The 15334-nt window shown below is 47.3% G+C and overlaps 1 protein-coding gene across 1 annotated transcript in view; it reads right to left on the bottom strand.

The window, feature by feature from the left end:
- GPN1 (GPN-loop GTPase 1) overlaps nt 1-15334 on the bottom strand; it is a 66985-nt gene that overhangs the window by 16495 nt on the left and 35156 nt on the right. The window contains 2 exon segments of the mRNA XM_029596379.1: nt 479-518; nt 8310-8392. Of these exon segments, the coding sequence (XP_029452239.1) occupies nt 479-518; nt 8310-8392 (123 nt within the window).

Here is a 15334-nt window from a genome sequence, read left to right as displayed (position 1 = left end):
TGCTCCTGATATTCAACAAGACATTCACATGTCTCCTGCTGAATATACTCAGGTAAAGTTATACCTCATAACTTTAGACAGATAAAGTTAGGACTGCTCTTTCTTTTCCAATCGGACATATGCCTATAACTGTACCTGAACACCACTGAACATGCAGCACCGGGTACAGTCAAGCTCCATTTTGTCTGGCTAAAAGATTTATGTGCACAAAAATTTTATGTTGGGTGAAAAAAAATATCTGAACTCAGCTTTTGTGCACTTAATTCAAAATATACATGCATAAAAGCTTTTGAATATAAACCCCTTGATCTTACACCATCACGCAGTGCTCCCCCCCAGAACCCTTTTACCTTCTGTATCATTCCATCTTTTTCCTATCACATGGCCAAGTTTTTTTTTTTGTTTGTTTTTTTTTGCTCTCGCCCTTGTCTCCATTGTTACCACTCCCTCCTTCCCCAGCAAATACAAACACACTTACAAGTGTCTTCCTCAGACGCTCATACTCTGGACGATATTCCCTAGAGAGAGAGAAAGAGAGAGAGAGATCAATACAAAATCTATGAAATGTTTTAAAGAAGTGTCTCAAACTGTGGGTCCCATCCCCCCCGGGAGTAGTGAGAGCTTACAAAGGGGTACATGGGATGTCAGCAAAAATAAGTAAAACATTAGAAATGTTAGTCTTGGGGGGGATTCTGCGCTACTGCGGAACTCAGAATTTGCGCAGAATTCCCCCCCTGCGCAGAAAATAGTAAAGGAGACCCTGGCATGCTGCAAACGGCGCGCGCGAAGACAAAGGCCACCCGCAGGACGAAAGGAAGAGGAAGAGGCACTGGGACGAGGAGTACAAGCTTTTCGAGTTCCCCGAAACCTGGACCTAGCTGAGAAGGATCCTCTGGCGCGTGTTCTGTCCTCAGGGAGACGATGAACCTTATTTTCAGCCAGTGACTGAATCATATCCTCCAATTCCTTTCCAAATAGAAGTTTGCCTTTAAAAGGTACGGACCCCAGCCGGGATTTGGAGGCTCCATCCGCGGACCAGTTCCTTAACCATAATAATCGTCACGCCGAGACGGCCAAGACCATGGAACGAGTCGAAGTTCTCAGGAGATCGTACAGCGCGTCGGCACTATAAGCCACTACCACCTCGAGATGGCCCGCCTGTCAGGCTTCCTCCTCAGAAAGGCCCTCATTGGCGAGCAGTCGTTGCACCCAACGCAGTCCTGCCTGCAGAGCAAAATTGCTACAAATTGCCACCCGGACCCCTAGAGCGGATACTTCAAAGATCTATTTAAGCTGAACCTCCAGCTTCCGATCCTGCAGATCCTTCAGGGTTGTGGCCCCCGTGACCGGAATAGTAGTCTTCTTTGTCACCGCTGAAACAGCCGCATCCACCTTTGGAACACGAAGAACTTCCAGGGCATCTTTGGGCAGAGGATAAAGCTTATCCATAGCCTTCGTGACCTTCAGCCCCAAATCTGGGGTATCCCACTCACGAAAGAGTAGGTCCGTAGCCAAAAAATGAAAAGAAAAATGTCGTAGAAGGGCCACTCAGTCCCAACAATACTGGGTCCTTCAAGCCCAGACGGGACTCCTCGGGAGGAGCCGCAATTCCCAACTCCTCCAAAATAGCGGGAATGAGGGGTCCCAGCTAGTCTTTGCGGAAGAGGCGGACCACACTAGGGTCATCTCCCTCAGAGACATGGCTCTGCTGTGTCACCCCTGCGACTGGACGCAGTCTCCCCCTACCCCTCCTCAGGGGCGGCCCATCCTGATCCTCATGATTTGGAGGCTCCGAGGCTGAATCCGTATCCTCCCGGGGAGGAATAGCCCGTAACGGACACTTTGCCCTAGAAGGCCCCCCCTCCCGGGTCCCCCGACCGGGGTCGACCCTTGCCTGCAGGGGGTGGTCCATCAAAGCCCCCGGACTTAGGAGAATGCCGTTTAGAGGCTTTGCGCACCTTAAAGGAGCTATGCATAGCCAGGATAAATACTGAGGAAAAGGAGGAACATGAAATATCCGAATCTGTCCCTGTATCGTCCCCTTGTCCTCCCCCCTACTGCTCCTGCCGGCGAAACAGGCCGCAGAACCGGTCTCTCCGGGGAGAGGAGGACAGGGAATTCCTTGCCCCCACCACGAGAGGCGCCGTGAAGTAAGCCGAATCCAAAATGGCGCTTTTTCCCACGCTCACCGGCAACTGCCTAGAGCAGAGCTTTCCAAAGTGTGTGTCGCGACACTTTAGTGTGTCGCCTGAGGTGTGCCGGTGTGTTGCGCAAGCCCGGTGCACGTGACACACCGGCAAGTGGGAGCCAATGCGGCCGCCGGTGGACCTCATCCCACTGGCGGCTGAGCAGTGAAGTTTCGCTGGGCTGTGTGCCGGAGACACACAGCAGGAAGATCAGCAGGGCCATGGTGGAGCTTATGTCACCACGGCCCGAAGAAAAAGGTCACGCAGGTGCTCCTCCTCCTTCCTGCCCACTGGGCCCCGGAAGAAAAATGTTGCCGGAGCCGCATGGGGAGGAAGGAGGAGGAGCATCAGCCGCGTGCAGAAGAGGAGCAGCGGGCTGAGAAGAGGAGACGGCCCGGGTAGCAGGGTCCCCACCGCAGATCGGTCCGCGAAGATCAGGGCCGCCGCAGAGCCCATCCTGCAGCGACCCGTGAAGAGGAGCCCAGAGGTAAGAGAGGCTGAGGGCCCGTAGAGTGCGTGTATGAGATGAGTTGAGAGATTGTGTGCGGGAGTGAGGACCTAAATGTTTGCAGAGACAGCATGTGAGAGCCTGTGTGTGTGTGAGAGAGAGACAGCATGTGCCAGTGAGAGCCTGTGTGCATGAATGATTGTATGAGAGAGAGCATGTGACAGTGAGAGTCTGTACTTGAGCAAGACAGCATGTGGGAGTGAGAGAGAGCCTGGGTGTGTGAGTCAGACAGCATGTGCAAGAGAGACTGTATGAATGATGGTATGAGAGAGAGCATGTGAGAGTGAGAGCCTGTGTGTGTGAGAGAGAGAGAAAGCATGTGAGAATGAGAACCTGACTATGTTTGAGGGAAGAAGATAGATGGAGAGAAAAGAAATAGAAAACAAAGACAATATGAAAGGAATTGGCAAAAAAATAAGAAAGGGGAGGTGGAACAAAAAAGCCTGTGACCAACCGATCAGACAGCAAAGGTAAAAAAAAAAAATAAAAATTACTTTTTTACTGATTGGTACATGTAATCTTTGGTAATGTGCAAGAGTAGCACTTTCTCTATGCGGATCTCACAATGTACGAGATCAACAGTAACATCTTATAAGACACTACACAATATTATGTAAATTATTAATGTAAATAATTCATCTTTACTACTCAACTATCTTACTCTAATTCTCTCCCCAGTTTTATGACCCTGTTGTAATGTAACTTTTATTTCTTTGCACTTGTTTATGTTCTGTTTTTTGTGCACACCCTCTTGTTATTTGTAAACCGGCATGATGGGGTTCCTAATCTCGAATGCCGGTATAGAAAAATCTATAAATAAATAAATAACATGGAGGAAGTGGAAACCCACGGGGCCTGCACAGAGGAGGCAGGAGAATGGGCTTCAGTGCCAATAGCAGCAATCAGCACCTCCCAAATAGCCATGCGGCATCAGTGACAGTGACAGTGACTGGCAGCAGAGGAATGAGAGAGGCTCCGAGGTTGCTGGCAAAAGAAAGAGAGGGGGTCTGCCTTTAGTGTGCATGTGTATGAATGGGTGAATGCATGGGTGCCTGCCTGAGGGTGTGTCTGTGTATGAGAGTGTCTGTGTGTGTGTCTGTGTGTCTGGAAGCCTGCCTGGGGGTCAGTTTCAGTGTGTGAGAATGATTGGGAACTTGCCTGGGAGTGTGTGTTTGTGTGTATGTGAGGGAGCCAGAGAGAGTGAGAACATGAGTGTGTATGAGAAAATCCAGGGGAGTAAGAGTTTGTGTGGACGGGGTGAGAGTGTCTTAGAGCCTGAGAGTGTGTCCGTGTCTGTGAGAGCGAGAAGTTATGGTGGGTGTAAGAGCATGAATATGTATGTATGTGACAGTGTATGTGTGAGAGAGAATGGACATGTGAGTGTGTGAGAGAGAGAGAGGATAACCTCTTAATCCTCGACAATATCAGGGTGACAGGAAATCAAGAGCTCCCATGTATGGACAGCAGGGGCTTTTTAAAATCCTTATTAGTTTTAATTATTGGGTGTTATTTAATATATGTGCTGTTTTTAAATATTTTATTGGTATTTGGGAAATTGTAAAAAATGTATATGATTTTAATTAATAGAAATTCTATTTATCAGTAGTTTTAAAATATTCTTTTATTAGTATGGTTTTACTATTATAAATGATGCTTTATGTTTCTTGATTTTATTTGTTTTATGAGGAATGGTGGTTCTGTTTTTCCATTGTTAATACACAGAGTCTGGCTTCTTGGGGTTTCCATTTCAGTTTTTGTCTAATTTGTGCTCCTTTATTTTGTATTCTGTATTTGGTGAGGGTCTGTCTCTGCTCTGTGTGTGTAACCATGATGAGAGATTCTGCTAGCATAGGGATCTATAGCAATCGGGTTTGTTTTGTTTCCTCAGTAGGTGGTGTATTGGTATTCTAGGACCCAGTGTAATATTTACCCTTGCTTATTCACAGGTAGGGTTATTGTTGTTTGAGTCCTTGGTGTTATTACTGTTGTGTTACAATGGGATTGCAGTATAGATTCTGAGTGTCTTTTTTGCGAGGTTTTGTGTTAGTTCACAATGTGCCTGGCAGTGGAAGGTGTTTGTGCTGCTGTTACTGTGAGGTGACACCAGAATTTGAAAATATCTTTTACTATGATGAGCTGTAAGGGAAACCTCCAAGCTCCATTGTTTGGGGGAATTTCAGTGGGTGCACAGAGTTACAGAACTGGAGGTGCAGGATTTATATTGACATTCTGTCCCTTCCTATAAATTCCAGACTTCACTCTCATAGCCATATAGAATTAGTGGACTGAGGCTATCAAATAATTATATAGTGTGAAACTGGCCAGCTTTTTAAAGTTACGCAGAAGACCCTTTGGACTTTTTATTAACACCAAATATTCAAAATCTGTGTTCATCCCATCAAGCTCATATATCTCATTAAAGAGGTAAATTGAATAACACAATAACTTTGTTTTATTATTGTTACTCATAAATTATAACAATAACATTAATCTTGGAATATTATATATTTTTAATATAAATGAAAGGTTTTCACAAGATATGTTGTGTCGTGAAACATTTTATTATGTATATATTTAAGGAAACATACGTAAATTGTCAAAATACATTTTGTTCGTTTAACCTTTAACCTCTGGTTTGCTAGTAGACTGAATTACTGTGTCCCGAAATTATGTTTGTCTAAAAAGTGTGTCACCAACATGAAAAGTTTGGAAAGCTCTGGCCTAGAGGCAGGAGAAGGCAGCTCCCCGATCGCAACCGCCATTGCTCTGTGCCAAACGACCCCCCCCCCCCCCCCCCGACGTCCCTTATCCTCCGAGGATGCAGGCTGAGCACAGCCCATCCCGTGAGAGGCACGCGTGCCCCGAGCCGCACGAACCGCGTGCCATTACGAAGTCAGGCTGCAGAGAAAAAAGTAAAAAGCGAGGGGAGAGGGGACGCGAATAACCGACCGCTGCAGCAAAAAGAAAACAGAGAGCCGCCTAAAATTCACGTCCTGTTCACTTATTTTTATTCATTTCCCCCCCCCCCCCCAAACCTGTGCTGCTGTCCAACGTCGAGTCCTGAAGCGGTCTGGCTGGGGTGGGTGATCCGGGCTCCCCGATATCACCCCCGGCTGGGCTGCCAAGAGACAAAAAGGTAGGGTCCTCGACCCTTAGCACCAGCAGCCTGAAGAACCAGGGGGGATGGTCCCCTCAGGACCTGCCAACCCCCTGGGAGGCTAAGACCGTCGCTGGACGCTCTGTGACTGATTCTCTGCCTTCTCAGTCTTATGTTTTACTTTTTTTGTGAAAACTTAATAAATAAAAGTAACCAAACAAAACTCTGTAAGGCTATCTAAATCTACCTCCCCCCCCCCCCCCCCTTTTTTTTTTTTTTTTTTTTTTTAGTATCAGCTCAGACTGTGAATAAAGCACCCAGACCATCTGCTGGAGACAGAGTAAATACTGGCAGACTGCGGGTGGCACCCTGGTATTTATGACAGAGCCAGTCAAATCTTGCTCTGTCTCCATCTGCTGATGCGGAGGCAAAACCCAGGAGTCTGGACTGATCCGGTACATACAGGGAAACACAAAATGTTGATGATCCTTGCTGAAGGGGATATGAAGATATCCCTCTGAGGTTGACCTCTGCAATCACTGAGCCTAGGGTCTCCATTCATAAATGTGGGACCCATAGGGTCTCATTCACTTTTCTTTAGGTCTAGAATCGGATGGAAGATACCTTCCTTTTGCAGAAGCACCAGAGGAATGGAATACCATCCCTGGCATCGCTCCCCTTGGGATAAGGGCACTATTACAGTTGATCCAGGGTAGACAATCTCCCTTTTTTGCACCCCACGTGCACTACAACATTTTCTGTGGGCCTCAGCCACTGCTATGCTTCACATGTCTCTCACACAGCGGTTTACCCTGTCAGCCAAACACCACCTTATGGCGAAAACAAAGTCAATCCCCAGCTTCTCCTGCTGGCACTCCTGAGCTGCATTGGTGTCACTTTTTCTTTTTTAAACAGAACCCTCAGAAAGCAGACACCAAAAATAAAAGGTAAAAATAGTAATACTTCCCTATCTTCACAGCTGATCCAAGTTGTCACCTTTGTGCTGCCCCAGAGTGAAGTGAGCCATGCAGGGAAACGGAGAGAGCCAGACCACTGGCTATCAATCAACCTCCCCAGCACCTTCAGGCAAAACTATTTAAGGGTCACCAACCCCATGCTTACCCCACTCTACCGGGTAGATGGCCCTTCACAGCGCCTAAACCCCTAGGAGCAACTTTCTGGATTTTTTTTTTTTTTTTCCAAATCTCCAGACTGCAGGTTTTGCACCTCTACCATCTGCTGGAGACAGAAATATTGAGGGACTTCAGGTGGCACGCTAACTTAAGTAGGGCAGTGTCAGTAAAGCTGGACTGATCTGGGGAATAAGGAACTGCTATATCTCCCTTCACCTCCAAGACCATTTCAAGCATTTTTTCACAAATGCAATCTCCTCTCAGTTCTCTCAACCAACCTCTCATCTCCTGCTTCATAAACACCGATTCAGGTTTAATTCTGACCTCAGTCATGTCCAACTCCAATTCAGTATCAGAGGCCACCTCCCTTGCTGCCATTTTGTGGCCTTGTGCTCCCATGCCTCTAGCTTTTTCACTTTCCCAGCAACCGATTCTATAGTATAGCCTAATACCAGTGGGACTGCTTATGGACTGACTAACGCTGATGTCCGTGGGGCTCCACTGTAAAGCAGCCATCTCTACCGAAGATTCACTTCATCCCTTCCATGCTTGTCTAGTTCTGAAATTTCTTTTATATTACAGTTAAATTATGAGGGTGTGGAGAGGGGTGGAGGTGGGGATGGCAGAGGGGCTTGACATAGATAGTAAAACTTTACAATTCCAAGGGATCTCTCTACCCCCCCCCCCCCCCCCCCCCCCCCCCCCCCCCCCCCCCCCCCCCCCCCCCCGATTCCACACAAAGCTTTTATTAATCTGTAACTGTAAGGCTACTTTAAACTGCCTGATATGTGCAGACAATCTAATAACTAGCTGATTTTGTACTACTTAAACCCAGTGTAACTGTGCTGTTTCTTCACTGACCTGATGAAGGAAGAGTAGCTCTCAAAAGCTCATTGCAGAGAAATTGAGTTAGTCCAACAAAAAGGTCTTGCCTACAACTTGTTTGTTAACCCTCACTGTTATATTTTCAAGTGGACTAACACAGCAGCCACAATACTTTGTTCAAGTATCTTTAAGTATTAACTGCAACCACCTAGTTTCAGTACTCAGCCCTTTTCTTTCTTATGCATCTCCTCTTTTTTGTGTACGGGGCATCCTCATTCAGAGACACAATTCTGGGTGTGGCAGAAGCAGCAACATGTTTGCAAGCACAAAATTGTAAAGGCCACATTGAGCAGGTGCACCATCCTAAATGGAAATACATTCCACATGGCTGTTTGACTAAATGGGAGCAGTGGGTGACTGCTGAGTTTGGCCAAACTGATGCACATCTTGAAACGATGCCTAAGGTCACACATGCCAAACATGTTCATGCGACGAGTTTTGGAGGATCGGTCCCATGCCCTGTCCAACGTGCGAGTCTTAGGTTAATACTTAAAGATTACCTTTCATATTCTTCTGCCGCCTGAGACACCTGAACAAAGAAGTCATCCAATCCTGTCCCAGCCACTGCAGAGACACCCACCACCTGCAATGCACAACAGAGAATACTAAGAGGCAGTGTATTCCAGGAGGGCTTATTTTTTTTTTGTAATTAAAGTTTTTTATTGAAAGCGTACCAAATATAAACAAGCATATCATGAACGAATAAGCCATGAACAAGAAAAACATGGTATCCAAGCAGTAAATATCGTTCCATCAACAATTCAATGTGCTTCCGCTCACATATCTATAATATATATCCCCTCCCACCCACCCCCCACCCACCCTACCATCGATGAAGAAGAACAAGGAGGAAACCGTGTGTAGAGGATGCATAGGCTGAACTGGCGTGTATGCAGATTAAAAGGAGAGTGAAAAACTCAACGGCCTGTTCGCGCTAGCCAATCCCTGTAAGGCTGCCACACCCTCCGTGATAAGGCCACCTCTCTGGTCTGGAACGAACTAACACTATCATGCAACAGACTAAGGGTCTGCAGACTACCATGGAGTTTCTCAAAATCAATAGGACCAGACAATTTCCATTCCAAGGCTATCTGGCATTTGGCAGCTGAGATAATATAAGTAACCAGTTTTCCCTTAAGCGCTGGCAAGTCCCACGGCATATTCAGTAACACCTGTTCAGGTGTGAGTACTATCGCACTCCCCAATACCTCACGAAGGAGGGAGGTCAAGGCAGCCCAAAATTGCTGTACATAAGGGCAGGTCCACCACATATGGTAGAATGTGCCATCTTCCCCGCATCCCTTCCAGCAGCGAATATCATAGGTAGGTTTAAACTTATGTAGCCTAGCAGGCGTATAATACCATCGAAGTAATATCTTGTACCTATTCTCCATTAACTGTGAGTAGGGGAGCCCTCTTTTTGTGCCGGCAAAGATCTGATCCCATGTCTCGTCCGACAAGGATCGTGCTAGATCCCTCTCCCAGGCCTGCATGTAGGAAGGCTTAACTTTAGGATCCTTATTGAGATAGTTATAGACCTGGGAGATTGCTTTCCGCAAGGTATCTGCTTGGTCACACCAGGACTCAAACTGGGTCTTCCCCAAGGCTAAGTCACTCCCCACCCTCTCCGCCCGAAGGAAATGTCGAATTTGGAGATAGAGGAATACATCTCTCGGTGGCAAGTCATACCTCTCCTGCAAGGTTACAAACGGGAGAAGGCCCTCCAAACCCCATAATTGACCAAAGGTTTTAATCCCTTTCACAATCCAATTGCCAAACGTGCTGGATATCTGTCCCGCAGGAAATTTAGAATTCGTTTGAAAACTGGAACTATAGTAGTACCGTCTATCTCCTGTCAACAGTGCCTTCCACTTATCCCAAAGCATGACTACATGAGTAGTTGAGGCTAAAGCTTTGTCCAGTGGGAGGCGCGTGTTTTTAGGCTGCCAGAGCAGGGAACGAAGAGGGGTCACGCCCGCCCGCTCTTGGGCAATTACCGCCCATTGCTTCTGCTCTTTTAGTCTATGCCAATCGAACAAAGCTCTTAATTGGGAGGCGACTAGGTACCATTTCAAGTTTGGGACTCCCAACCCCCCCCCTCAGGCAAGGTCGGTACAAGACCATTCTGGAAACCCTGGGAGGGCGTCGTTTCCATATATAAGAGAAAATACGCTTCTGCCAGCTATTGACTATCGCATCAGGGACAGGAATCGGGAGCGCCTGAAATAAATATCCAAGGCGGGGAAGCACATTCATTTTTACCGACGCTATCCTCCCAGTCCAAGAGAGATATAGTTCAGACCAGCGATTCAGATCATCAAATATTTTACGGATTAGGGGTGGATAGTTCAGCTGATAGAGCTCCGCCGGATCTTTACTAATGTATACTCCCAAGTACTTTATTTTGGAAGACGCCCAGCGGAACTGAAATTGTTGTTTAAGGGTCAATAGCTCCGAGGAGGGCAGGGAAATATTAAGAATCTCAGACTTGTCTACATTAAGCTTAAATCCAGAGACCGCCCCAAAGGTATGTAAACGACGCGGCTGGCTCGGTCAGGGTAAACAAAATGTCATCGGCGAACATGGACATTTTATAGGACCCCTCTCCAATCTCCACCCCTCTGATCCCCTGGGCAGTACGCACCGTAGCGGCTAACGGCTCCAAAAACAGGGCGAATAATAGAGGTGACAGGGGACAACCCTGCCGAGTTCCCCGCCGGATAGCAAAGGCGTCAGAATAGGTTCCATTAACCTTTACTCTAGCCGAGGGATCAGTATATAGTAGCCGTAACCACGTTAGAAATTTATCCCCAAAATTCATAGCGTGCAAAGTCTGAAATAAAAACGGCCAATGCACCATGTCGAAGGCCTTCTCTGCGTCCACAGAGAGCAAGACCATCGGCACCCCCTCCCTCCTGACCCACCCAATTAAATCCACAATTTTATGGATGTTGTCTGCTGCCATTCTGCCTGGAATGAACCCTGCCTGATCCGTATGCACTAACTTCCTCATGACCCTGTTCATTCTATTTGCCAGAATTTTAGCTAAAAGTTTAAGGTCAATATTGAGAAGGGAGATGGGCCGATATGAGCCGCATTGAGTGGGGTCTCTTCCTGGTTTCCCAAGGATGGTGATACCGGCTTCATTAGAACCTGACCGCAAGGGACCCCCACCCCTCAAATAGTTACAGGAGGGCTTATTTTAAGAAAAACTCCACATCACTGTAGAAACACAAAGTCCCTGGGACAGAGGCAGATTTAATATGTGCATGCTGAGGCCTGTATGAACAATCTCACATCTAAGATGCAATTCTAACTTCTAGATGCTGAAGACCTGTCAGTCTCAGAACAGTCCCATATACAGTTTTCAAGGCAAATATCCTACCACTGTAGCATAAGCATAAGGCAGGCAATCCTAATGCATGTCACATGTACTATGTACACGAGTGAGGATCTGCACACTTATTCAGTTCAAGGCAGGGAACACAGCTAGGTTGACTCATAAATAGAAGTATTTATTTTCCATTAAACCATTTCATGAATGCATCCTGATAGTAAAGCAGATCCTATCTCAAGGACAGGTGCTTTCCCTGTATGGGGGCTCCACTCTATGGGGTAGATTTTATAAATGTACGCGTGGGCGTACTTTTGTTCGTGCACCAGGCGCGAACAAAAGTACGCTGGATTTTATAAGATATGCGCGTAGCCGCGCGTATCTTATAAAATCCGAGGTCGGCCCGCGCAAGGGGGTGCACATTTGTGCAACCTGCGCGCTCCGAGCCCAGCATGCGCTGCCTGTTCCCTCGGAGGGAGCTTTCTTTCCGCCTCCCCTCACCTTCCCCTACCTAACCCACTCCCCAGCCCTATCTAAACCCCCCCCCCCCCCCACCTTTGTTGGCAGATTGCGCGCACCAGCAGGCTGCTGGCGCGCCATCACCCGACCCGGGGGCTGGTCCGGAGGCCTCGACCACGCCCCGACATGCCCCCTCCATGCAAGCCCCGGGACTTACACGCGTCCCGGGGCTTGCTCGGCGCACGCAGGGGGGGTTTGGGTAGGTTTTCGGGGGGTACGCACATATCGTACGCGCATACCCCTTTGAAAATCTACCCCTGTGGATGCAACCTGACAAAAGGAGGCGTGCAGAGTGTGGTTAAGGATTTCAGCAGCACCAAAGGTTATAAGAAATGTGTGAGGAATGAAAGAAGAGCCTCACCGCCAGGACCCCCAGCTACTGCTGGATACCTGGCTGTGCCAGGAAAATCAGTAACAGGAGCTCCTGGAGCCTGCTGAGACCCTCTGCAGCTCAAACATAGAGTCCTTCCCTTGTTCTATTAATATACATGTTTCATTTGTATGGGTTATTAATGAAACAAGAGTACTTTCCTTAATGCTGCTGAGTCGAGTATAAGATCCAAGGGGCTCTCCTGGGGAATGAGGGAACAACCACCAGCTTTACAATTCTCCACTTTAGGACCAAGCCTCCTCCAAGATTCACCAACCCTCTACACATCCACTTTGAACCACCTAACAACCCCCTGGGAGGATTACTTCTAAAAAAAAAGGTTTGTTTTTTTTTAATGTATATTCCAGATTGCATGTTTTACACCTCTACCATCTGCTGGAAATAGAGAAATACTGAGACTACAGGTGACGCACTAGGTTATGTGGCAGTGAAACTTTTTCTCTGTCTTCATCTGCTGGCAGGGAGGCAAAACCCAGAAGTCTGGACAGATCTAGGTTATGAACAGGAATAAGAGAAGTGTGAGGATTAAAAGAAGGGCAGAATATCATCCCCATAAGCGTCATACAAATTAAAGATCCCAACATCTACATATAAATGGGAGAACAGTAAAGAGCCACCGCCCTGGAGACATTACACCAAGGCAGAGAAGAGAAGACGAACTGTTACTCAAAAATACTTGGAAGAAATGCACAATATTGACCCACAGGATAGAAAGCAGCAGAAGGTACAGAAAAGAAAAAGGCATTCAATCACTATATCAAATGCAGATGAGAGATCACAAAGTACGAGGACAGATAAGTGTATTTAACAGAATAGACTCTGAAAAAGCCAATCCAGCAGCACTGTGCAGATAATTCCCAAACTTGGGAGCATAGAAGAAAGGAAGGAGCAAGCAACAAAGAACAACTGGAGGGAACTGGGAGAAAAGGAAAACTGGTTCTTACCTATTAATTTTCATTCCTGAAGTTCCACAGATCGGTTCAGACAAGTGGGTTTTGCATCCCTACCAGCAGATGGAGGCAGAGAACCAAAGACTTTGAGGCACTGCTGCATAACCTAGAGTGCCACCTGCAGTCCCTCAGTATTGACCTGTACCTAAGCCAAATTAGAAAGCAACCACGCTAAACTTCCTAAATGAGGGGGGGGGGGGAACGCCAAACCCAAAGGTTGGCGCCACCTGAAAATAGAACCACCACAAATAACCCAAGGGTTAACAAAACCACCAGGTAATCCTCTGAAGGCTCTATATATGTACAACCCGACAGTTCTTCCCAGAAAGTATGACTTAAGACAGACTTGCTGCAAAGGTCTTGAGGAAAGCTACACAGGGTTGGGTCTCTGCACTGATCTGGGGTACATCAAGAACAAAAATGAGCAGGTAAGAACCAAAAAAAAAGTTTCCTTTCCTTTTCATACCCCCAGATCAGTCCAGACAAGAAGAATGTACCAAAGCAACCCTACACTAGGCGGGTCTGCAAAAGATCCCCACGCAACACACCTTCGCCAAAGGACATTTCACCTGGAGCTTGAACATCCAACTGATAATGGCGAGAAAACGTGTGTAAGGAAGACCACGTCGCAGTTCTACAAATCTCCTGCAGTGAAACCAAGTGATATTTAGCCCGTGAGGCCACCTGCGTATGCAAGCCCTCCATATAGGCCAAAATAATAGCTTCCTTCAGCCAATGTGCTATTGGAGGCCTTGCAACCCTTTTTCCACCTCCAAACCCAAACAAATGATCCGATCACCAAAAACTGTTGGTGACCTTTAAATAACGCAATAGCATGCGATGAACATCCAAGAAATGGAACTCCTTGGACTTCTGGCGACTTGGCCATCCAATTCGGGAAAGCAGGAAAACCTCCACGACTTTTTCAGATAAAAAAGAGGGAACCATCTTAGGGAGGAATGAGGTAGCAGTGCGCAATGACACCCCCTCTTTCGCGATTCTCAGAAAGGGTTCTCTACAGGATAAAGCCTGCAGCTCTGAAGTCTTTCGAGCCGAACAAATCGCCACCAGAAACACTCTCTTCAGATTGAGGTCCTTCAATGATGCCTTCCTCAACAGCTCAAACAGGGGCCTACAAAGCATCCATAAGACTAAGCTCAAACTCCCATGCCGGACACAACTTGATCCCTTCAGAAACCTCACCACATCCAGTTGTGAAACCAACGACCTCCCCCAGAGCTTACCTCCAAGACACCCCAAGACTGCCACCCAAACCCACAGGGAATTGTAAGCTAAGCCCTGTAAAGAGCCGCTGCCACCACCACCATCACCTTTGTGAATGTGTGTGATGCAGTTGCCAGACCGAACGGGAGAGCCCAAAACTGGAAATGTTGACCTAGGACCACAAAACGTAGGAATCTGATCTCTGCCCTGATGGGAATGTGCAGATAGGCTGCCAGCTGCCGTCAAGATCAGAGAAGCCAGAAATTCCCCTTGATGAATAGCAGCTATAACCAACCGCAATGTTTCCATATGGAAATGGGGAACACGCAATGGTACATTTACCTTCTGCAGACTGAGGATGGGGCGAAAAGACCCCTCTTTATTTGGAATGACAAAGTAAATTTAGTCTCTTCCATGTCTGCATTCCATTGTCAGCACTATTGTGCTTAGCTCCTGAAGGCACTCCAGCGTATCCTGAATTACTTGTTGCCTTCCTCATGCCCCGCAGTGAGAGATACCACGAACACATCCCTGATGGGGTGAGAAAGTTCTAACGCGTAGTCGTCCCTTATTACCTCTAGGGCCCCTTGATCCAAGGTAATTCTGGCCCACTCCTTGTAAAACAGCGATAGATGGCCCCCAACTGCCATTTTGAGAGAGTGGACCCAGCTGGCTTCACTAAGAAGCCTTACTACCACTGGCCCCCTGACAAGAGCTCTCTGGGGTTCTACGGGCATCTGAAAGGACTGTGCTGTCCGGATCCCTGTTTCTGCCCTGCCACCAATGCAGAGCCCATAAGGGAACAAAAATGCTGTCCATCCTGATACCAAGAACAAGGCGGGAAAGTCTTCCATAGAGTTTTCTTGTCCTCCGGCAGTTTATGCCCCTTTGACTCTCCCCAGAACCTTAAATCAATGTTCCAGTTCCTCCCCAAACATTAATTTTCCCTTAAAAGATAGATTACAGAGCTGAAACTTGGACCACATACCAGCCGACCAATTTTGCAATAATCGGCACGCCGAGACATAACCATATTCCTGGCCGAAGTCCGGGTCAGGTCATAAAGAGCATCCGCACATAAGCAATCCCAGCCTCCACCTGTGCTGC

The sequence above is a fragment of the Rhinatrema bivittatum genome, chromosome 3, assembly GCF_901001135.1.
Source record: "Rhinatrema bivittatum chromosome 3, aRhiBiv1.1, whole genome shotgun sequence".
Classification (NCBI taxonomy): Eukaryota; Metazoa; Chordata; class Amphibia; order Gymnophiona; family Rhinatrematidae; genus Rhinatrema; species Rhinatrema bivittatum.
The sequence above is the reverse complement of the archived record's forward strand: the minus strand, read 5'-3'. Positions and strand labels throughout refer to the sequence as shown.